The sequence below is a fragment of the Tauraco erythrolophus genome, chromosome 10, assembly GCF_009769465.1.
Source record: "Tauraco erythrolophus isolate bTauEry1 chromosome 10, bTauEry1.pri, whole genome shotgun sequence".
Classification (NCBI taxonomy): Eukaryota; Metazoa; Chordata; class Aves; order Musophagiformes; family Musophagidae; genus Tauraco; species Tauraco erythrolophus.
In genome coordinates this window covers 31812240-31833382 of record NC_141474.1, presented here as the reverse complement: position 1 = coordinate 31833382, position 21143 = coordinate 31812240, and the positions used below count along the sequence as shown (strand labels likewise).

General features: G+C 50.0%; 2 protein-coding genes across 2 annotated transcripts; both read left to right on the top strand.

Annotated features, from left to right (window-relative positions):
• The first annotated feature begins 4222 nt into the window (after positions 1-4222).
• On the top strand, positions 4223-9705 carry LOC147528207 (cytochrome P450 2J4-like). Its single transcript, XM_086617795.1, has 9 exons — positions 4223-4411; positions 4974-5136; positions 5288-5437; positions 6027-6187; positions 6624-6800; positions 7062-7197; positions 7429-7616; positions 8115-8253; positions 9530-9705. Exons 1-9 carry the CDS (start codon positions 4223-4225, stop codon positions 9703-9705), a joined length of 1479 nt encoding a protein of 492 aa, XP_086473921.1.
• Positions 9706-11849: 2144 nt separating this feature from the next.
• On the top strand, positions 11850-17194 carry LOC104382055 (cytochrome P450 2J2). The gene is made up of 9 exons (XM_086617807.1): positions 11850-12041; positions 12604-12766; positions 12918-13067; positions 13655-13815; positions 14253-14429; positions 14691-14826; positions 15058-15245; positions 15727-15865; positions 17019-17194. Exons 1-9 carry the CDS (start codon positions 11850-11852, stop codon positions 17192-17194), a joined length of 1482 nt encoding a protein of 493 aa, XP_086473933.1.
• The last annotated feature ends 3949 nt before the right edge of the window (positions 17195-21143 follow it).

Sequence of the window (21143 nt, the reverse complement as noted above, 5' to 3'; positions counted from 1 at the left end):
AGAAGCCTTGACCACTGTCCGTGCAGGGAAAATCCTTTGGGGAGGAGGCTGAAAACGAGCCCTTGGTGACTCCCCTGGGCGGTGGTAACGACCGCCCGGCTCCAGGGAGAGGCTGAGCGTTCGTTTGTTTCCTTCAAAGGAATTGCAAAACCATGGATTTACAAGTGGACCTTGGACTCTGTATCACACAAGGAAGTTGATCAGCCTGGCATCTGTTATGGCAATTTCGGGCTTGCGCTATGGCATCACAAATGCATGAGGGGCTTGGGGCTTTCCTAGTTCAATGATGGATGGCCATGCTCCACAGGGGCGGGAGAATGAGCAAGAATTTAGCGATTGCAGTGTTTGGGCTGTGGCTGTGTGCTGAGCAGTACCACCCCTCGTCTTATACCATTAATACAGGTGGTATCTGCCAACATTTTTTGATTTTGTTATCTTTGTCATGTAATCTGTTAAAAAAAAGGCACCCTCTATCATCTCTTTCTCACGCATCAATAAATCCTCATCAAAACATTCTTGTCATGAAGCATTCTCCAAAGTGAAGACCAACACAGGTGACTTCCAGCACTGGCTATAGCCTTCCCACAGGATGCAATCATTAGCCATCAGATTGCTCCAGCAAGGGCTTTTCCTACAGAGTCACAGCTTCTTAGGGAGCTGTCGCCCCCCTCTCTGGCATAAGGTCCTCCATGGACTTCAGCTGCATCTCTGCCTTGTCTTCAGCCTCCAGCAGCAGATGGAGACCATTCTCTATCACCTCCTTCTGGCACAGACATCTCTGCGCCAGCATGGTGTTCTCCACGGGCTGCAGGTGGATTTCTGCTCCGCCATTTCTCTCATGGGCAGCAGAAGGGGCCACCTTCCATCTCACCACGGGCTTCAAGGGAATCTCAGCTCTGGCACACCTCCTCCATGAAGACAAGGTCCGTCTTCACCGACCTTGGGTGTCTGTGTAGCCATTTCTTTCAGGTCTCAGCCCTTTCTCCACTGTGCTGGGCCTGACAGGTCTGATGAACCTCAGCAGTCCCAGCAGGATTAACTCAGCCCAATGGGCACCCTGGGAGCGGGTCGCTTTGGAGCTCTCCAAGCTGCACCACCGCGGCCATCCCCAGTCTCATGCGGTGGCCCAGTGTGGGTAGATGTCCACCCAAGAGGCCGGGGGGGCAACCTCCTGCATCCCCACTCTCTGCACTGTAGGTCCAGCCTGCTTCGGGCTCCTTTGGCCCCTTCTTAAATAGGACATTCACAGAGGCACTGATTGGCTCAGACCTGACCAGAGGGGATGGGAGGGGGGTGTGTGTATGGTGAGTCTGACCTGGCCAGAGGCCAGTCCAACCAGCTTTGGAGCTTGAGAATCTTTTCACAGCTTCTTACAGGGGCTATATCTGCAGCCCCTCCCATGCTACCAAAACACCATCATATAAACAGCACAGCATGGCCGATCCTGAGGATCAGGTGGCTTTGGCCTCAGTTTGGCATGCATTCCTCATGCAAGTGTTTTGCTGCTTTGTGATGGAAAAAGAGATTGTTGCAGCAGGAGCATGGAGCTTTTTAATCAAACGTTTGTGGAAGTAAAATACACAACGGGAAAGAGAAGTTGCAAAAACATAATTGCATGGGATGGCTCAGGAGAAGTTTAGCCACAGCCCAACAGAACAAGAAGCAGCAGAGAGTTTCAGAAGGGTCGTGCCCGCGGTAGCTCACTGCTGACCGTCACAGAGGAGACGGCGTCGCAGACGCTTTGCGGTGGGAAGTCACGAGCTCGTCTGCTTCCCTTCTGCTTCTGGCAGGGATCTGTGGCCATGCAACGGACGTGTCCATAGCGTGGGGCCAAGGAGGCAGGGCGGGGGCATGGCACCGCCTGTGATGGAGACACTGCTTCTGCCCACAGCAGGGGCTCTTTGGGAAGGAGTTCAACAAATATGCAACTTGTAGAGAATTTGTCCATTTAGGTGACCAAGCAGGAATGCTTAGAAAGGCCATCTCCTGTGTGCTTTTGCTTGGAGTAGGGTCACAGCGGAGATTATTCCTTTTCCCTCTTCTTACCTTTCAGAAGTGGCTTTTCTCTGTGCACACCTGTAGGATACTGAATCATCAACAGGAAAACAGGATTAAATCGAGTTTCGTTTCCAGCGGCTTTAGCCTCCATCTCTGGCCACAAGCACCTCTGCTGCGGTACAGAGCAATCGCTGTGCAGTGGCGGATTTATGCCACATGGGAGAGTCCTCTGCACATCCCATCCCTGCCACGCCGGGAACGGGAGGGTTTTGCCGAGGACCCGTCCTTCTAACTCATCATTGTAGTACTACTGCAGTCTGAATTAATGTTTTGCAGGTACCCAAGGTATTTCAGTTTCTTTCTAAAAGAGAAAAGGTGAAAGACCTGTGGATGTTTTTTCCCCAATGAAGTTTTCCAAGCCATTGAGGACTAGACACTGGTTTCTCTTTGTTTTTTCATTTGCTCTGGTGCAGGTCTGACCTCTGGCTCATGGCTACATCTTATACTGTTTGCAGTGGCTTAGCACGAAAAGGTTGATCTCTTCCCTCTTCCATTTCAAACTTGCCTTTCCCTGTTACTTTACTGTTTCCTTCCCTTTTCGTGGAGACAAAGTGACTGAAACTTTGTTTTTCTTCTTTTTTAATTAAATTCATTATGGGGCAAATACCTGAACTCCCCATTTTTAAATGTAATGATCACATATAATAAAGGCAGGAGGCATTATTTGTGGGTTTTTTGTGTGTATATCACATATGAGTGAAGGGAAAAATGTGCATCTGCACAGGCTCATGTCTAAACGTGCTTAAAACCCAGAGACAAAAAGAGAGGTTCTCCTCAGAAACTGTTTTTTTTCCCCTTTAAGTTCCACAATAAAACAGTGGTTTAACTATTTCAAGATTCTCAAGTGTAAAGGTTAGGCAGCAGCTTCACTCTCGCGTGTGTGGCATTGCTCCTGCAGCGCTGCTGCTTCCCTACGCATTGTCTTCAGCACTGGTCAACCCCAACGGCCACAGCTGATGTCCCCCAAAGACAGCAAATGAACCCAAATCGTCCGTCACAGCACCAGGTGGGAGCTGACAACTGCAAACAGCCGCGGCAGAGCCACACGGTGCAGTGGCCAACTGCTGCTGCAAAAGCCCCTGCTTCTTTCACGATATAGTCCACACATGTGGCAAAATTAAAGGTAGTGTATCTCATGATCCACTTCCTGTCTCTGAGCCACTCTTAGGTGGGAAACTTCGGCACAGCCTGTCACCAGTTACCACCGAAGGGCCACAGCCTGCTGAGCTGGGCATCTGCTTTGGCTTTGCAGCACCTGCCTCAGTTTCGTTGGGCTTTGGCCATGGTTTCAGCACGGGCTACAGCCTCAAAGGCCAAAGCAGGTGGGAAAGGATGGCTGGAGGGCTCGGGAGGGCCAGCCTCATGGCCGGAGTAGGTTATTTTGCTCACACTGGTCCAGTGAAGATCTGAAAATGATTTTCTTTCCAAGAAACCGCTGCAGACCCCCGACAGCTGTTTGCTTCGAGCGCACGTCACCGTTCTGCGCTGAAACCTCAGCCTGTGAGTCAGATGGATTGTGACAGGTTTACGCAACCTTATCTCAGATGTTCTCGCTGACCTGATCCTTGGTCTGGGACTCTTCGTGCCAGTGAACCAGCTTCTGCTTCTGCAAAGGAAATCGCGAGGCGCTCGGAGCAGCTGCAGACTCCCCGGCACTGTGAAGCTGACACCGGGACACAGCACGGTGAGGGCACCATGGGCAGGAGAGAGCGGGGCTCATGCTGAGCCATGGGCTTGTGGGAATGTCATGGGGAGGCTGCCGTAAGGTGTTAATCCCGGCCTTGCAAAGCTAATTTCTATCCTTTAGGCAAGGACTTGAATCACTGGGGTTTTGTGAAGCAGCAGTGGGAGGCACAAGGGGAAAGGGGAGCTGGGGAATGTGTTCATTTGTGTTTGGGGTTTTTTAATAAGATCAGAGGAAATGCTTGAGTTTGATCAAGAAGGAGTTCAATCCAGCGTCCTTGCTGAAACCTCAGAAAGCAGGAGTCCAAATGCAGCCCGCAGGTCAGGTCAGCAAAAGCTTCTCCATGCTTGTTTGTGCCAACAGCTGTGCCAGCACATTGTTCATCTCACCCTGTCTCTGGGGGCTTTGGTGGTGCCCTGTGAGTTCAACCTGCCCTGACCTTCCGCTGGACACAGCCCTGAAGAATCTTACCACGGACCCATGATGCGCTTCCTCTGGGAGAGTATCTCCTTCCAGATGCTCCTCATCTTCCTCATCGTCTTTCTCCTCCTTGCCGACTACATGAAACGCAGAAAATCGAAGCACTTCCCTCCCAGTCCCTTCTATCTCCCCTTCGTGGGACACATCCACCTGATGGACTTCAGTAATCCCCAAATCACAGTGCAGAAGGTACGGGGGTGGTGGGCACCATGAGAACGGGGACACAGGGGATTGCAGCTCTGCAACCTTAGCAGTGTGAGGAGGGGGTTAACCCAAACTCCTTGGCCCATGTGAACTCCGAGGAGCTCACCCCAGGGTGGGCAGGAGGTTGGCCCTCAGTCAGCAGCAAACTGGATGAAGCTTGTCAGGGCACAAGCGTGGAGCAATCCGTTGGGCAAAGGGTATGGCCAGACACTATGGGTGCCGTTATGGCTGTAAGAGCCCTGGAGGTCTGACCAGGAAGTGGAAGGGTGTTTGGGAATAAAGTGAAACAAAACCTGGAAAAAAACAGGACTGAAAAAACAGCCGTGGAGAATTTTGGTTTACTTATGGCCAGTTAACACCAAACCCTGATCAGTGATTCAGGAAAAGAGGAAAGAAAAAAGATACTACTCATAAAAGTAGACATTTGTGCAAACAACAGGTCTGCCTGCCCGCTCTCAGCTTCCCTTATTGTCACCCATTCCCCCTGTCCTGACGGGCACATTCATTGAAAAGGAAAATCATTTAATGATTTCCACCCCCCTCCCAGCTTACTGAAAAATATGGGGACATCTTCAGCGTGCAGATGGGCAGCACAACATTCGTGTTCGTAAACGGGCTGCGAATGGTTAAGGAAGTTCTTGTAAACCAAGGGGAAAACTTCATGGATCGCCCTGAATTTCCAATGGACAAGGACATCTTCAACAACAGAGGTGAGTTATCCCTCAGGACAGGCAGATCAGCTCTATGGGCAAAGCCTTGACATGGCAAAAGCATGAGCTGGGCAGAGACAAGTCAGAGCCCTGGAGCATTTTCTCCTCCTGGAGGGTTCTGTCTCAGTTCACAGTGGAATGTTTCTGCCAGGACTGATCTCCTCCAACGGGCACTTATGGAAGGAGCAGAGGAGGTTTGCCTTGACCACCCTCCGAAACTTTGGCTTGGGGAAGAGGGGCCTGGAGGAGCGCATCCAGGAGGAGTGCCGATGCCTCGTGGATGTGTTTGGGGATGAGCAGGGTGAGTGCCATGGCCTTCACAAACTGTGCTGAAGGCAGGAACCTCTATGGCCCATTGTAATTTCAACCATGATTCACTGCATGCTGAAAACACCTCGCCTTGCAAGTGATGCCAGCACCCTGCCAGCATCCCAGTTCCCTCTTACAGAGGTTTTGCCCTCAGACTGACTGGTGAATGCAGCTGGCTGGCACCCAGAGTGTCATTCATAGCCCACCTGCACCCTACTGCCCTCTTGGAGATCTCTGGAAAACCCCTTGCCTGGGTAAACACTGACACTTCCACTGAATTCAAATGATGTCCACTCTCCTGCAGACCTTGCTTTCCAAAGTAAACAAACATCTCCATGATATGATTGAAGGGGGACTGAAGGTGGGATGTTTGCTCCACACTGGGGCTGCCCAGCCAAGCTTGGCCAGCTCATAGGGATGGTGAGGTGTCCCAGGAGAGCGGTGCAACAGGAGGAGGAGGCCCATCAGGGGCCCCTCATTTCACCCAAGATTGTAGAATATTTTACCTCTGACCATTGTGTTTTCTTCTCCTTTTCTGTGAAGGCTGGAAAAGAATTGATCATTCCCTTTTCTTTCTCCAGGGAAGCCTTTTGACCCTCACTTTAAAATCAATAACGCAGTTTCAAATGTCATCTGTTCTGTCACCTTTGGCAATCGGTTTGACTACCATGATGACGACTTCCAAAAATTGCTGCAGCTGATGGACGAGACAGTGACCCTCCGCGGGACCGTCATGAGCCAGGTACAGCTCTGCTCCCACCAACATGGATGGTGAGCACTTTTGCAGTGCCATAGTGTCTTCTCCGGAGCCAGCTTCAAACCTCGTAGCGTTGACATCATCAAACTTCGTTGTCATTCCCTATTTCTTTGAATGGGGTAGATTTGCCCATATTTCTTTCTGACTCATTTTCAAGATGAGCAGTGCTCACGTTTCTCTCTCTCACCCAACATCACCTTTCCATCCCACTGACTGCCAACCGGCCTGCTGAAACACCAAGTAATGCACGAGTCACTCTGTAAGAGGAACACCAATCCTTTGTCCAGCTCTTCTGGAGCTGAGCTATATCCACCAACTCCAGCTATGTAGTAAGCACGGCACTGCAGGCCTTGCAAGTTTCGATAACACAAGGGTTTTTCAGTCCTTTATTCAGTTTGTCTTTCTCCTTTTGTCTCCAAAGCTGTACAACACTTTCCCGTCTATAATAAAGTTCCTCCCCGGAACACACCAAACCGTGATTAAAAATGGGAGGTTGTTGAAAAGTTTTGTGAAAGAGAAGATTGACAAACACAAGGAGGACTGGAACCCCTCGGAGAGCCGGGACTTCATCGACAGCTACCTGCAGGAGATAGCCAAGGTGAGCATCGCAAAGCGAACTCTTCTGCAGCAGGGCTTAGAAATCAGGAGGGACAAGAAATGAGCCCAAATGCTCCATCTGAGATGCCTCTGTGGCAATTTATGAGTTTAGGATGGACATCAGGTTTAGGGCACCCTTCAAAAGGATGGAGGTGCAGGAGTCAAGTAGCTTCTGCCAAAATCCTTGGGTTTGTCTTGGACTAAGCCTGCTGTCAGGGCAGCCCTTGCTGTTCATGCAGCACTAACACAACTTTTTGTGAAGGACAACAGTGACGGCAGCTTCCAGGAGGAAAACCTCGTGGTGTGCGCTCTCGACCTGCTGTTTGCCGGGACAGAGACCACTTCCACAACCATCCGCTGGGCTCTGCTGTATATGGCCATATACCCAGAGATTCAAGGTACAATTAGCAAAAGATGAGTGATTTTCTGTGCTTTTAGCTCTCATGGCTTTGCGCAACACTCTCCTCTTTGAGAGGAAAATTGGGAATCTCCCTGCACTCACACAGAAGAGGTGCAAACAGCGGCAGGTGTCCCAGATCAGTCCTTGGAGCATCCAAACAGCAACCACCCCATGTTGTTCCAAGGGGCTTTTTCTCGGACCTCGGCTGATCTCTGCTCTTTCCCACCAGCCCGCGTGCAAGCTGAGATAGACGCCGTCATCGGGCAGGCACGGCCGCCCGCCCTGGAGGACAGGAGTAACATGCCCTACACCAACGCTGTCATCCACGAAGTGCAGAGGAAAAGCAACATCGTCCCTTTCAATGTGCCGAGACTGACGGTGAAGGACACGGTCTTGAATGGCTTCCACATACCAAAGGTAATGGCACGCCTGAGCGCTGAGACTTTACCAAGAGACTCCCAGTTCCCCAGGCACGATTTGCCAGGCCATGTCCATCCTGTGCAGGCAGGAGGGGCAGAGCCACAGCGTCTCTGCCCTGCCCAGAGTCCACTCCGAGTGAACACAAGTTTTTGCCATCCAAACAACTTTCTGCAGCACATTGAATGGTGCAGAGCACCGTGGGGCAACAGCCCCGCACACACCATCAAGGCACGGATCCCATCTCACACAGATTTTCCAGGAACTTTGGCCCAAGATTACAGCAGATAAAAACGATGCTGATGAGGCACAAACGTACATGTATAGTCACTGCACCTTCAAACAGTCTGGCTGGCTGTGCTGGGGTGTGTTGGGTGAACAATTGTTGCAGAATTAGTCTATGAACGTTCTTCGTGGAGAGGAGACTGGAAGATAAAAATGCCCCTTCTGCTGTCAGTGACAGAGAAAGGGCAATTTCTTTTTCTTTTCTCCTCTCAGGGCACCATTTTGATGACAAATTTAACCTCTGTGATGTTTGACAAAAACGAGTGGGAAACCCCTGACACTTTTAACCCTGGGCATTTCCTGAAGGATGGACAGTTCTGGAAAAGGGAGTCTTTTATGCCATTTTCTATAGGTAAGATTTCCTGGATTTTGGTGTTTCCATGTTGAGGCACTGGGATGGGGCTTCCTTCCAACTGCAGGGTGGAGACACAGAATAACATAGTGAAGAAAAGGGCAGATATTGGCTGCACCTTGGCACGTGCCGCTGAAGCCAATGGAATCCTGGCATGTATCAGAAACCGTGTGGCCAGCAGGAGCAGGGAAGTGGTTGTCCCCCCCTTCACCACTGGGGAAGCCACACCTGGAGTATTGTGTCCAGTTTTGGGCCCCTCGCTTCAAGAAGGACATCGAGGTGCTGGAGCGGGTTCAGAGAAAAGGAACAAAACTAGTGAAGCGTTTAGAGAACTTGTCCTATGAGGAGCGGCTGAGGGAGCTGGGACTGTTTAGTCTGGAGAAGAGGAGGCTCAGGAGGGACCTTATCGCTCTCTACAATTACCTGAAAGAAGTTGTAGGGAGATGGTGGTCGGTCTATTCTCCCATGTTATGAATGACAGGACGAGAGGGAATGGCCTCAAGTTACAACAGGGGAAATTTACGTTACATATCAGAAAAAATTTCTATACAGAGAGGGTTGTGAAGTATTAGAAGAGGCTGCCCAGGGAGGTGGTGGAGACCCCATCCCTGGAGGTGTTTAAAAACCGTGTGGATTTGGTGTTGAGCAACGTAGTTTAGGGACCCTGACAGTGCAGGGTGAATGGTTGGACTCGATGATCTTGAAGGTCTGTTCCAACCAGACGATTCTATGATTCAAGTAGTGCTCACGTGGCCAACTCAAAGCACTGCAACCACACTCTGAGCCCTTTCTTGTCTGTCTTCACACGCACAGAAGAGAGATGAGGATGAATAAGAGACTGCAGAAATGCCAGAGACCCTAGAAACACCTTCACCCAGGCCAACTCCAGCCAGCAGCTTCCCTGTGGAGATTGATTTCAGCATCCCTTTCCCATAACAGCATCACACACATCCTCTGGTAGCTCCCTGTGGTGTAGCTCAAACAAACCACTTCTCCCAGCATGGTTACATCCAGACTTTTCCAAACAGGGGAGGATACAATGGGTGTGCATACAGTTAGACACACGCGCCCTCACAAAGTCCTGCAATTCAGGGGCAGCCTATGCTGTAACACCAATGCCGTTACTGGGGAGCACGATTTGGGCCACAAAACTCATCCTGGGATGTGGGTAACACAGCTGAACCATTGTCTAAGGGAAGGCAGAGGCTGTTTTGGCTGGGGAAGCAGCTGGGCAGCCAACGCTGGCTCAGGATGTCACGAACGGCTTTCTCCGCAGGGAAGCGTGCCTGCCTGGGTGAGTTGCTTGCCCGCTCCGAGCTCTTCCTCTTCTTCACGGCTCTGCTCCAGAAGTTCACCTTCCAGGCACCCCCCGACACCACGCTCAGTCTCCAGTTCAAGATAGGCATCACAGTGGCCCCTCAGCCCTACAAGATCTGTGCTGTGCCTCGGTAGAGAAGCCTTGACCACTGTCCGTGCAGGGAAAATCCTTTGGGGAGGAGGCTGAAAACGAGCCCTCGGTGGCTCCCCTGGGCGGTGGTAACGACCGCCCGGCTCCAGGGAGAGGCTGAGCGTTCGTTTGTTTCCTTTAAAGCAATTGCAAAACCATGGCTTTACAAGTGGACCTTGGACTCTGTATCACACAAGGAAGTTGATCAGCCTGGCATCTGTGGGGCACTTTCGGGCTTGCACTATGGCATCACAAATGCATGAGGGGCTTGGGGCTTTCCGAGTTCAATGAGGGATGGCCATGTTCCACAGGGGCGGGAGAATGAGCAAGACTTTAGCGATTGCAGTGTTTGGGCTGTGGCTGTGTGCTGAGCAGTACCAGCCCTCATCTTATACCATTAATACAGGTGTTAATTGCCAACATTTTTTCTATTTTGTTATCTTCGACATGTAATCTGTTAAATAAAGGCACCCTCTAACATCTCTTTCTCATGCATCAATAAATCCTCACCAAAACATCAAAGGAGATTATTCCTTTTCCCTCTTCTTACCTTTCAGAAGTGGCTTTTCTCTGTGCACACCTGTAGGATACTGAATCATCAACAGGAAAACAGGATGAAATCGAGTTTCGTTTCCAGCGGCTTTAGCCTCCATCTCTGGCAACAAGCACCTCTGCTGCGGTACAGAGCGATCGCTGTGCAGTGGCGGATTTATGCCACATGGGAGAGTCCTCTGCACATCCCATCCCTGCCACGCCGGGAACGGGAGGGTTTTGCCGAGGAGCCGTCCTTCTAACTCATCATTGTAGTACTACTGCAGTCTGAATTAATGTTTTGCAGGTACCCAAGGTGTTTTAGTTTCTTTCTAAAAGAAAAGATAAAAGACCTGTGGACATTTTTTCCCCAATTAAGTTTTCCAAGCCATTCACGACTAGACACTGGTTTCTCTACATTTTTTCATTTGCTCTGGTGCAGGTCTGACCCCTGGCACATGGCTACATACAGTACTGTTTGAAGTGGCTTAGCACAAAAAGGTTGATGTCTTCCCTCTTCCATTTCAAACTTGCCTTTCCCTCTTACGTTAGTATCTCCTTCCCTACTCATGGAGAGAAAATTATTAAAAGCTTCTTTTTTTTTTTTTAATTGATTGAGGGGAAAAAATCTCAAATCTCCTTGTTTTAAAATATTATGTACACATACAACAAAGACAGGAAGTATTAACTTATTTATATTTTGTGTGGACATCTCATGTGAGTGAGGGGGAAAACAGGCATCTCCCCAGGCTCATGCCTAAACGTGCTTAAAACCCAGAGACAAAAAGAGAGATTCTCCTCAAAAACTGCTTTTTCCCCTTTAAGTTCCACAATAAAACAGCGGTTTAACTTATTTCAAGATTCTCAAGTGTAAAGTTATGCAGCAGCTTCACTCTCGCGTGTGTGGCGTTGCTCCACCCTTCCGCACAAAACCTCAGCCTGTGAGTCAGATGGATTGTGACAGGTTTACACAACCTTATCTCAGATGTTCCTGCTGACCTGATCCTTGGTCTGGGAATCTTCTTTGTGCAGGTGAACCAGCTTCTGCTTCTGCAAACAAGCAAATCGCGAGGCACTCGGAGCGGCTGCAGACTCCCCGGCACTGTGAAGCCGACACCGGGACGCGGCACGGTGAGGGCACCATGGGCAGGAGAGAGCGGGGCTCATGCTGAGCCATGGGCTTGTGGGAATGTCACGGGGAGGCTGCCGTAAGGTGTTAATCCCGGCCTTGCAAAGCTCATTTCTGTCCTTTAGACAATGACGTGGATCACTGGGGGGTTGTGAAGCAGCAGTGGGAGGCACAAGGGGAAAGGGGAGCTGCGTAATGTGTTGGTTTGTGTTTGAGTTTTTTTAATGAGATCGGAGGAAATGCTTGAGTTTAATCAACAAGGGTTTTAATCCAAAGGTCCGTACGGAAACCTCAGAAAGCAGGATTCCAAATGCAGCTTCCAGGCCAGGTCAGCAAAAGCTGCTCCATGCTCTCTTCTCTTTGTGCCCATAGCTGTGCCAGCACATTGTCCATCTTCCCCTGTCTCTGGGGGCTTTGGTGGTGCCCTGTTAGATCGACCTGCCCTGACCTTCTGCTAGACACATCCCTGAAGATCCTCACCACTGACCCATGATGCGCTTCCTCTGGGAGAGTATCTCCTTCCAGATGCTCCTCATCTTCCTCATCATCTTTCTTCTCCTTGTTGCTGACTACATGAAGCACAGAAAACCGAAGCACTTCCCTCCCAGTCCCTTCTATCTCCCTTTCTTGGGGCACACCTACCTGAGGAACTTCAGAAATCCCCAAATCATGGTGCAGAAGGTACGGGGGTGGTAGGCACCGGGAGGACGGGGACACAGGGGATTGCAGCTCTGCAAGCTTAGCAGTGTGAGGAGGGGGTTAACCCAAACCCCATGGCCCATGTGAACTCCGAGGAGCTCACCCCAGGGTGGGCAGGAGGTTGGCCCACAGTCAGCAGCAAACTGGATGAAGCTTGTCAGGGCACAAGTGTGGAGCAATCCGTTGGGCAAAGGGCATGGCCAGACACCATGGGTGCAGTCATGGCTGTAAGAGCCCTGCAGGTCTGACCAGGAACTGGAAGGGTGTTTGGGAACAAAGTGAAACAAAACCTGGAAAAAAACAGGACTGAAAAAACAGCCGTGGAGAGTTTTGCTTTACTTATGGCCAGTTAACACCAAACCCTGATCAGTGATTCAGGAAAAGAGGAAAGAAAAAAGATACTACTCATAAAAGTAGACATTTGTGCAAACAACAGGTCTTCCTGCCCGCTCTCAGCTTCCCTTATTGTCACCCATTCCCCCTGTCCTGACGGGCACATTCATTGCAAATGAAAAGCATTTAATGATTTTCACCCCCCTCCCAGCTTACTGAAAAATATGGGGACATCTTCAGCGTGCAGATGGGCAGCACAACATTCGTGTTCGTAAACGGGCTGCGAATGGTTAAGGAAGTTCTTGTAAACCAAGGGGAAAACTTCATGGATCGCCCTGAATTTCCTGTTGACAAGGACATCTTCAACAACAGAGGTGAGTTACCCCTCAGGACAGGCAGATCAGCTCTATGGGCAAAGCCTTGACATGGCAAAAGCCTGAGCTGGGCAGAGACAAGTCAGAGCCCTGGAGCATTTTCCCCTCCTGGAGCTCTGTGCCTCAGCTCACAGTGGAATGTTTCTGCCAGGACTGGTCACCTCCAATGGGCACCTGTGGAAGCAGCAGAGGAGGTTCACCTTGACCACCCTCCGAAACTTTGGCTTGGGGAAGAGGGGCCTGGAGGAGCGCATCCAGGAGGAGTGCCGATGCCTCGTGGATGTGTTTGGGGATGAGCAGGGTGAGTGCCATGGCCTTCACAAACTGTGCTGAAGGCAGGAACCTCTATGGCCCATTGTAATTTCAACCATGATTCACTGCATGCTGAAAACACCTCGCCTTGCAAGTGATGCCAGCACTCTGCCAGCATCCCAGCTCCCTCTTACAGAGGTTTTGCCCTCAGACTGACTGGTGAATGCAGCAAGCTGGCACCCAAAGTGTCATTCATAGCCTACCTGCACCCTACTGCCCTCTTGGAAATCTCTGGAAAACCCCTTGCCTGGGTAAGCACTGACACTTCAACTGAGTTCACATGATGTCCACTCTCCTGCAGACCTTGCTTTCCAAAGTAAACAAACATCTCCATGATATGATTGAATGGGGACTGAAGGTGGGATGTTTGCTCCACACTGGGGCTGCCCAGCCAAGCTTGGCCAGCTCATAGGGATGGTGAGGTGTCCCAGGAGAGGAGTGACACAGGAGAATGCGCATTCAGGGACCACTCATTTAACCCATACTTGTAGAAAATTTTACGTTCGAAAATTGTGTTTTCTTCTCCTTTTCTGTGAAGGCTGGAAGAGAATTGATCATTCCCTTTTCTTTCTCCAGGGAAGCCTTTCGACCCTCACTTTAAAATCAATAACGCAGTTTCAAATGTCATCTGTTCTGTCACCTTTGGCAACCGGTTTGACTACCACGATGATGACTTCCAAAAATTGCTGCAGCTGATGGACGAGACAGTGACCCTCCGCGGGACCGTCATGAGCCAGGTACAGCTCTGCTCCCACCAACATGGATGGTGAGCACTTTTGCAGTGCCATAGTGTCTTCTCCGGAGCCAGCTTCAAACCTTGTAGCGTTTACATCATCAAACTTCGTTGTCATTCCCTGTTTCTTTCAATGGCGTGCATTTGCCCATAATTTCTTTCTGACTCATTTTCAAGATGAGCAGTGCTCACGTTTCTCTCTCTCACCCAACATCACCTTTCCATCCCACTGACTGCCAACCCACCTGCTGAAACACCAAGTAATGCACAAGTCACTCTGTAAGAGGAACATCAATCCCTTGTCCAGCTCTTCTGGAGCTGAGCTATATCCACCAACTCCAGCTATGTAGAAAGCATGGCACTGCAGGCCTTGCAAGTTTCAATAACAGAAGGGTTTTGTAGTCCTTTATTCAGTTTGTCTTTCTCCTTTTGTCTCCAAAGCTGTACAACAGTTTCCCGTCTATAATAAAGTTCCTCCCCGGATCCCACCAAACCATGATTAAAAACGGGAGGTTGTTGAAAAGTTTTGTGAAAGAGAAGATCGACAAACACAAGGAGGACTGGAACCCATCGGAGAGCCGGGACTTCATCGACAGCTACCTGCAGGAGATAGCCAAGGTGAGCAACACAAAGCAAACTCTTCTGCAGCAGGGCTTAGAAATCAGGAGGGACAAGAAATGAGCCCAAATGCTCCATCTGAGATGCCTCTGTGGCAATTTATGAGCTTAGGATGGACATCAGGTTTAGGGCACCCTTCAAAAGGATGGAGGTGCAGGAGTCAAGTAGCTTCTGCCAACATCCTAGGGGTTGGCTTGGACTAAGCCTGCCATCAGGGCAGCCCTCGCTGTTCATGCAGCACTAACACAACTTTTTGTGAAGGACAACGGCAACAGCAGCTTCCAGGAGGAAAACCTCGTGGCGTGCGCTCTCGACCTGCTGTTTGCCGGGACAGAGACCACTTCCACAACCATCCGCTGGGCTCTGCTGTTTATGGCCATATACCCAGAGATTCAAGGTACAATTAGCAAAAGATGAGTGATTTTCTGTGCTTTTAGCTCTCATGGCTTTGTGCAACACTCTCCTCTTTGAGAGGAAAATTGGGAATCTCCCTGCACTCACACAGAAGAGGTGCAAACAGCAGCAGGTGTCCCAGATCAGTCCTTGGAGTATCCTAACAGCAACCACCCCATGTTGTTCCAAGGGGCTTTTTCTCGGACCTCGGCTGATCTCTGCTCTTTCCCACCAGCCCGCGTGCAAGCTGAGATAGACGCCGTCATCGGGCAGGCACGGCCGCCCGCCCTGGAGGACAGGAGTAACATGCCCTACACCAACGCTGTCATCCATGAAGTGCAGAGGAAAAGCAACATCATCCCTTTCAATGTGCCGAGACTGACAGTGAAGGACACGGTCTTGGATGGCTTCCACATACCAAAGGTAACGGCACGCCTGAGCGCTGAGACTTTACCCCAAGCACGATTTGCCAGGCCATGTTCATCCTGTGCAGGCAGGAGGGGCAGAGCCACAGTGTCTCTGCCCTGCCCAGAGTCCACTCCGAGTGAACACAAGTTTTTGCCATCCAAACAACTTTCTGCAGCACATTGAATGGTGCAGAGCACCATGGGGCAACAGCCCCGCACACACCATTGAGGCACGGATCCCATCTCACACAGATTTTCCAGGAACTTTGGCCCAAGATTACAGCAGATAAAAATGATGCTGATGAGGCACAAACGTACATGTATAGTCACTGCACCTTCAAACAGTCTGGCTGGCTGTGCTGGGGTGTGTTGGATGAACAATTGTTGCAGAATTAGTCTATGAACATTCTCCATGGAGAGGAGACTGGAAGATAAAAATGCCCCTTCTGCTGTCAGTGACAGAGAAAGGGCAATTTCTTTTTCTTTTCTCCTCTCAGGGCACCATTTTGATGACAAATTTAACCTCTGTGATGTTTGACAAGAACGAGTGGGAAACCCCTGACACTTTTAACCCTGGGCATTTCCTGAAGGATGGACAGTTCTGGAAAAGGGAGTCTTTTATGCCATTTTCTATAGGTAAGATTTCCTGGATTTTGGTGTTTCCGTGTTGAGGCACTGGGATGGGGCTTCCTTCCAACTGCAGGGTGGAGACACAGAATAACATAGTGAAGAAAAGGGCAGATATTGGCTGCACCTTGGCACGTGCCGCTCAAGCCAACGGAATCCTGGCATGTATCAGAAACAGTGTGGCCAGCAGGAGCAGGGAAGTGATTGCCCCCCTGTACTCAGCACTGGTGAGGCCACACCTGGAGTATTGTGTCCAGTTTTGGGCCCCTCGCTTCAAGAAGGACATCGAGGTGCTGGAGCGGGTTCAGAGAAAAGGAACGAAACTAGTGAAGCGTTTAGAGAACTTTTCCTATGAGGAGCGGCTGAGGGAGCTGGGACTGTTTAGTCTGGAGAAGAGGAGGCTCAGGGGGGACCTTATCGCTCTCTACAATTACCTGAAAGAAGTTGCAGGGAGATGGGGGTCGGTTTCTTCTCCCACATTATGAATGACAGGACGAGAGGGAATGGCCTCAAGTTACACCAGGGGAAATTTACACTACATATCAGAAATTTTTTTTTCAGAGAGGGTGAATGTTTGGACTCGATCTTGAAGGTCTCTTCCAACCAGACGATTCTATGATTCAAGCAGTGCTCACGTGGCCAACTCAAAGCACTGCAACCACACTCTGAGCCCTTTCTTGTCTCTCTTCACATGCACAGAAGAGAGGTGAGGATGAATAGGAGACTGCAGAAATGACAGAGACCCTAGAAACACCTTCATCCAGGCCAACCCCTACCAGCAGCTTTCCAGGGTAGATTGATTTCAGCATCCCTTTCCCATAACAGCATCACACACATCCTCTGGTAGCTCCCTGTGGTGTAGCTCAAACAAACCACTTCTCCCAGCATGGGTACATCCAGACTTTTCCAAACAGGGGAGGATACAATGGGTGTGCATAGAGTTAGACACACGTGCTCTCACAAAGTCCTGCAATTCAGGGGCAGCCCATGCTGTAACACCAATGCCGTTACTGGGGAGCACGATTTGGGCCACAAAACTCATCCTGGGATGTGGGTAACACAGCTGAACCATTGTCTAAGGGAAGGCAGAGGCTGTTTTGGCTGGGGAAGCAGCTGGGCAGCCAACGCTGGCTCAGGATGTCACGAACGGCTTTCTCCGCAGGGAAGCGTGCCTGCCTGGGTGAGTTGCTTGCCCGCTCCGAGCTCTTCCTCTTCTTCACGGCTCTGCTCCAGAAGTTCACCTTCCAGGCACCCCCCGACACCACGCTCAGTCTCCAGTTCAAGATAGGCATCACAGTGGCCCCTCAGCCCTACAAGATCTGTGCTGTGCCTCGGTAGAGAAGCCTTGACCACTGTCCGTGCAGGGAAAATCCTTTGGGGAGGAGGCTGAAAACGAGCCCTCGGTGGCTCCCCTGGGCGGTGGTAACGACCGCCCGGCTCCAGGGAGAGGCTGAGCGTTCGTTTGTTTCCTTTAAAGCAATTGCAAAACCATGGCTTTACAAGTGGACCTTGGACTCTCTATCACACGAGGATGTTGATCAGCCTGGCATCTGTCGGGGCACTTTCAGGCTTGCACTATGGCATCACATGAGGGGCTTGGGGCTTTCCGAGTTCAATGAGGGATGGCCATGCTCCACAGGGGCGGGAGAATGAGCAAGACTTTAGCGATTGCAGTGTTTGGGCTGTGGCTGTGTGCTGAGCAGTACCAGCCCTCGTTTTATACCATTAATACAGATGTTAATTGCCAACATTTTTTCTATTTTGTTATCTTTGACATGTAATCTGTTAAATAAGGGTACCCTCTAACATCTCTTTCTCATGCATCAATAAATCCTCATCAAAACATTCTTGTCATGAACCATTCTCCAAAGTGAAGACCAACAGAGGCTTCCAGGCCTGGCTGTAGCCCTCAGCCGTGCCCTGCATTTCAGGGCAGGGGTGGCAGGGGGCTGCAAGCCCACCCCAGCAACGGCAGCCGCGCAGAGCGCCTGACCCACAGCACTGTGGCATTGCTCTCCGTTAGCAGAGCCAGGCATTGTAACAGCAAAGAAATTCCTAGAGAATGGAAGGAAATAAACAACCCTGATAGTACAAGTAAACCACCAGAGAAACCATCAAAGCCTGTGGCCAGGTGCTGGTGTGAACAACAATTGTGAGTGTAACACCCACAGGGAGCATGGGGAGTGCGCTCCACTCTGACAGATCTCTCTGTAGAACATCTGTACCTGTAGCTATAGAAGTTGTGGGTCCTGCCTCTTGAAATGTTCTAAATCCTCCCTTCTACCTGCCCAGCATCCCCAAGAGGCTGGTGTGGCAGAGGGGTGAGCTCCAGCAACACACGATGTACAGCTAAGCCCACTGCACTCAGTAGTGTAGCTGATAAAAGGGTCCCTTGGAAAAATCAGCCACAAATTACTCTTATTTTAAAACAACCCATGCAAGGTGAAACTGTTCCAAGTTTGACAACTGATGGTTAACACCAGCAAACGCATCAAGTCCATAATAGTTGGACTATGGGACCTCGGTGAGGCCTCCAGGCATGAGAAGCTGCAGCTCCAGAGAGTGGGAGCAGAGCCTCCTGGCAGGAAGGCACAGAACACCTCCACACCGGTTACACACACTCCAGCTCCTCACTTCCTCAGCAGGTGAGCAGGAGAAAGTAATCTTTTCCTGTTCATTTTTCCTGTTTCATTTTTTCCTGGAGTACTTTTTGCATGTTCTTAGAGGAAGCAAATTATTCCCTCTCTCTTCTGAAAGTTATTTCCTGAAGGAATTTAAAGCACCTTTTTTTCAGGCAAGCATTAATGCCTAGGTGGTGTTAAATCCTTTTATTTTAACCTGCCTTTTCCTCTCCTCGGGTCACAGAGGGGCAGCAGCGAAGGCCAGGATGGCCCTGCAGACCTGCCTACAAAAGAGCAGAAACACTCCATGGCCCCACAGCTGCACACCAGGGCCGAGCACAGTGGTACAACATCAAGCAAAATTTATAGCAGGTGAACACAGCTTCTGGCAAGGCTCCTTCAAGCACAGGGCTTGGTAGGGACACTCTGCCCCCTCCTCTGATTTTCTGTGCCAGGTACAGCCAAGTGGAAACAAGCTGGACTAAGATCCTGCTTCTGGCACTTGCGGCAGATCCGTAAGGTGGAAACATGAGAACATGTGGTGGGAACCAAACCAGCCTATTTATAAAATGCAGGAGACTTGACCAGATTCTCACTAGAGGTGAGACATCCCCAACCCCAGCTCACTGCCTCTCCTCTCCCCATGCCAGCTGCTCTCCTGACAAGGGCCTCCCACATTTTCCCTTTGTAGCAGAAACAAGGAAGCTCATTTGACTTCCTAGACCCTATGTTCTTTCTTTTCCTTCCTTGGGAGAAGAAGGGGGAGGCTGGAAGTGGGCTGCATGCCTCAATCAACTGGAAACAGGTGAGTGGAACAGTGATTAGTTTGTTGTGTGCAGCATTACTCCCAAAGCACTTCCAGTTTGCAGGTGTCATCTGACTACTTGTTTTTCACTCTTTGGCTGAGAGTCTCATTTCCTTTCCCAGGCTGCTGCTATATCCAAAACCTTCTTCCCCTTCCTCCCCAGGTCTCCGCTGGGTTAGTCATACTCTGAGCAGAACACAATTCACAGGGCCATTTTGCACAAGGGCTCCTTGGATATTTTACCTCCTCCACCAAAACCATCTCTCACGCACAGCTGACCTCACCTCCTCCTTGCCTTTGTGCTCGGAGCTGTACTCCCGCACCTCTCTTCCAGAGACACCCCTCACCTAAATATACAAACCTTCTGCTGCAGCGCTCCGCTCTTAAGGAGCTACCAGCAAATCCGTATGCACACAGGATCACAGACCCAGGCTCCAGGCAGTCTGCATTTGAACATAACTTCCCATGACCAAGCACTTGGAAACGGAGCCCCCCTCGGCACACACCACCCCTCACTCGCTGCTCCCGCGCTCAGAAAGGCAGCAGTGGCTGTTGGTGTGTGTCCTGTGATGGGTCACACACGGATTGAAAACATCCTGCAGCTTGGCTCAGGCTTCCTGCACAGCTGAGCGCCTCTTCCCTTCCCTTCTACCTCAAATACACACCTGCAGCTTTTGTTCTTCAGTGTCTGAAAATGCTTTTACATCAGCCTCAGAAAGAAAGAAAAAATGGTTCTTCCCTATCTGGCCATGCAGTTCACAGTCACTGGGACACCTCTGGCAGCGCCTGGCAGCGCAAAGGCCCTTCCTCATCCTCACAGGGTTAGCAGCCCAAGGCAATGAAAATCATTACTTAGCAATGTCAGGACAGACAGGCCAAGGATTATGGTTCAGAGAAGGAGAAAACCTGTGGTAAAACCAGGTCTGAAACACAGCCCACCCAAGGAAACTTGTGACATCTCCTCCCTGCTGATCTTCACTTTGGAGGGCTGAAAGTCTGCCTGTTTGCATTCCCAACCTCACTTCCGGGTTGAGGACAGCGTTCGGGGAACAAGCAAGCTGTCAACAAGACTAAGAACTGGGCACCTAAGCAACCTGCAAAGCAGACTGGAGAGGGCACTCAGTTTTCTCTTCCAAATAACAACAACCGTGGTGATTTAGAAGTGTGTACCTGTCCTCCCTGTCCTCTTAGGCAGGGCTGAGGACAGCAGGCAGAGATTATAACTTATTTCTGTAGCAACAAACAATTACTGAAGTCACTCGACAGCTAATCTGTAGTGGGTTTTAGTCTTTTCATTTCACAAGGTCACTTGCCCAGCTCTCAGCTGACTGTCAGCAGACTAACAGGTAACCAGCTCCGGGTGGGAGCAGAACTGTAAGCAGGAATGAACTGAAAAGAGGAGGGGAAGAGAGCACAACCCTGATTTGTTGTTGTTACAGCACAGCATACACACCTTACATATCTTGTAACATGACATTTCACATGGTGTAATTATATCAACATGCGGACCCAGTTCATATGTTGCCCAGAAATATGGATGCTTACATCAGCTAGGGACCATTAAAAAGATTGCTTGGAATAAAGACACCAAATAATTCATTTTAAAAATCTTTATGTGAATACAAAAGAATTCTTTGCAAAGAAAAATAAAACCAAAAGTTTAAAAATTAGTGCAATTTTTCAAGTTCTATCCAACACAGTGTTTACATTTGTTTTAAACAGAAGATGTAGACACTAATACACTGAAAACCTTAAACTCTAGCTTGACTAGTGGGGGGGAAAAAGGGGAAAAAAAGGCAAAAAAGTTAAGAAAATTACTTTACTAGACATTACCAACTCTTAAACAATGTTTTCATTTTCT

Excerpts from the sequence above, each read along its gene's own strand:
- LOC147528207 (XM_086617795.1), top strand. The coding sequence starts at position 4,223 with ATGATGCGCTTCCTCTGGGAGAGTATCTCCTTCCAGATGCTCCTCATC. Across the intron at positions 4,412-4,973 it reads CCCAAATCACAGTGCAGAAG|CTTACTGAAAAATATGGGGA; the intron begins GTACGGGGGTGG and ends CCCCCCTCCCAG. Across the intron at positions 6,188-6,623 it reads GCGGGACCGTCATGAGCCAG|CTGTACAACACTTTCCCGTC; the intron begins GTACAGCTCTGC and ends TTGTCTCCAAAG.
- LOC104382055 (XM_086617807.1), top strand. The coding sequence starts at position 11,850 with ATGATGCGCTTCCTCTGGGAGAGTATCTCCTTCCAGATGCTCCTCATC. Across the intron at positions 15,246-15,726 it reads ATGGCTTCCACATACCAAAG|GGCACCATTTTGATGACAAA; the intron begins GTAACGGCACGC and ends TTCTCCTCTCAG. Across the intron at positions 15,866-17,018 it reads TTTTATGCCATTTTCTATAG|GGAAGCGTGCCTGCCTGGGT; the intron begins GTAAGATTTCCT and ends CTTTCTCCGCAG.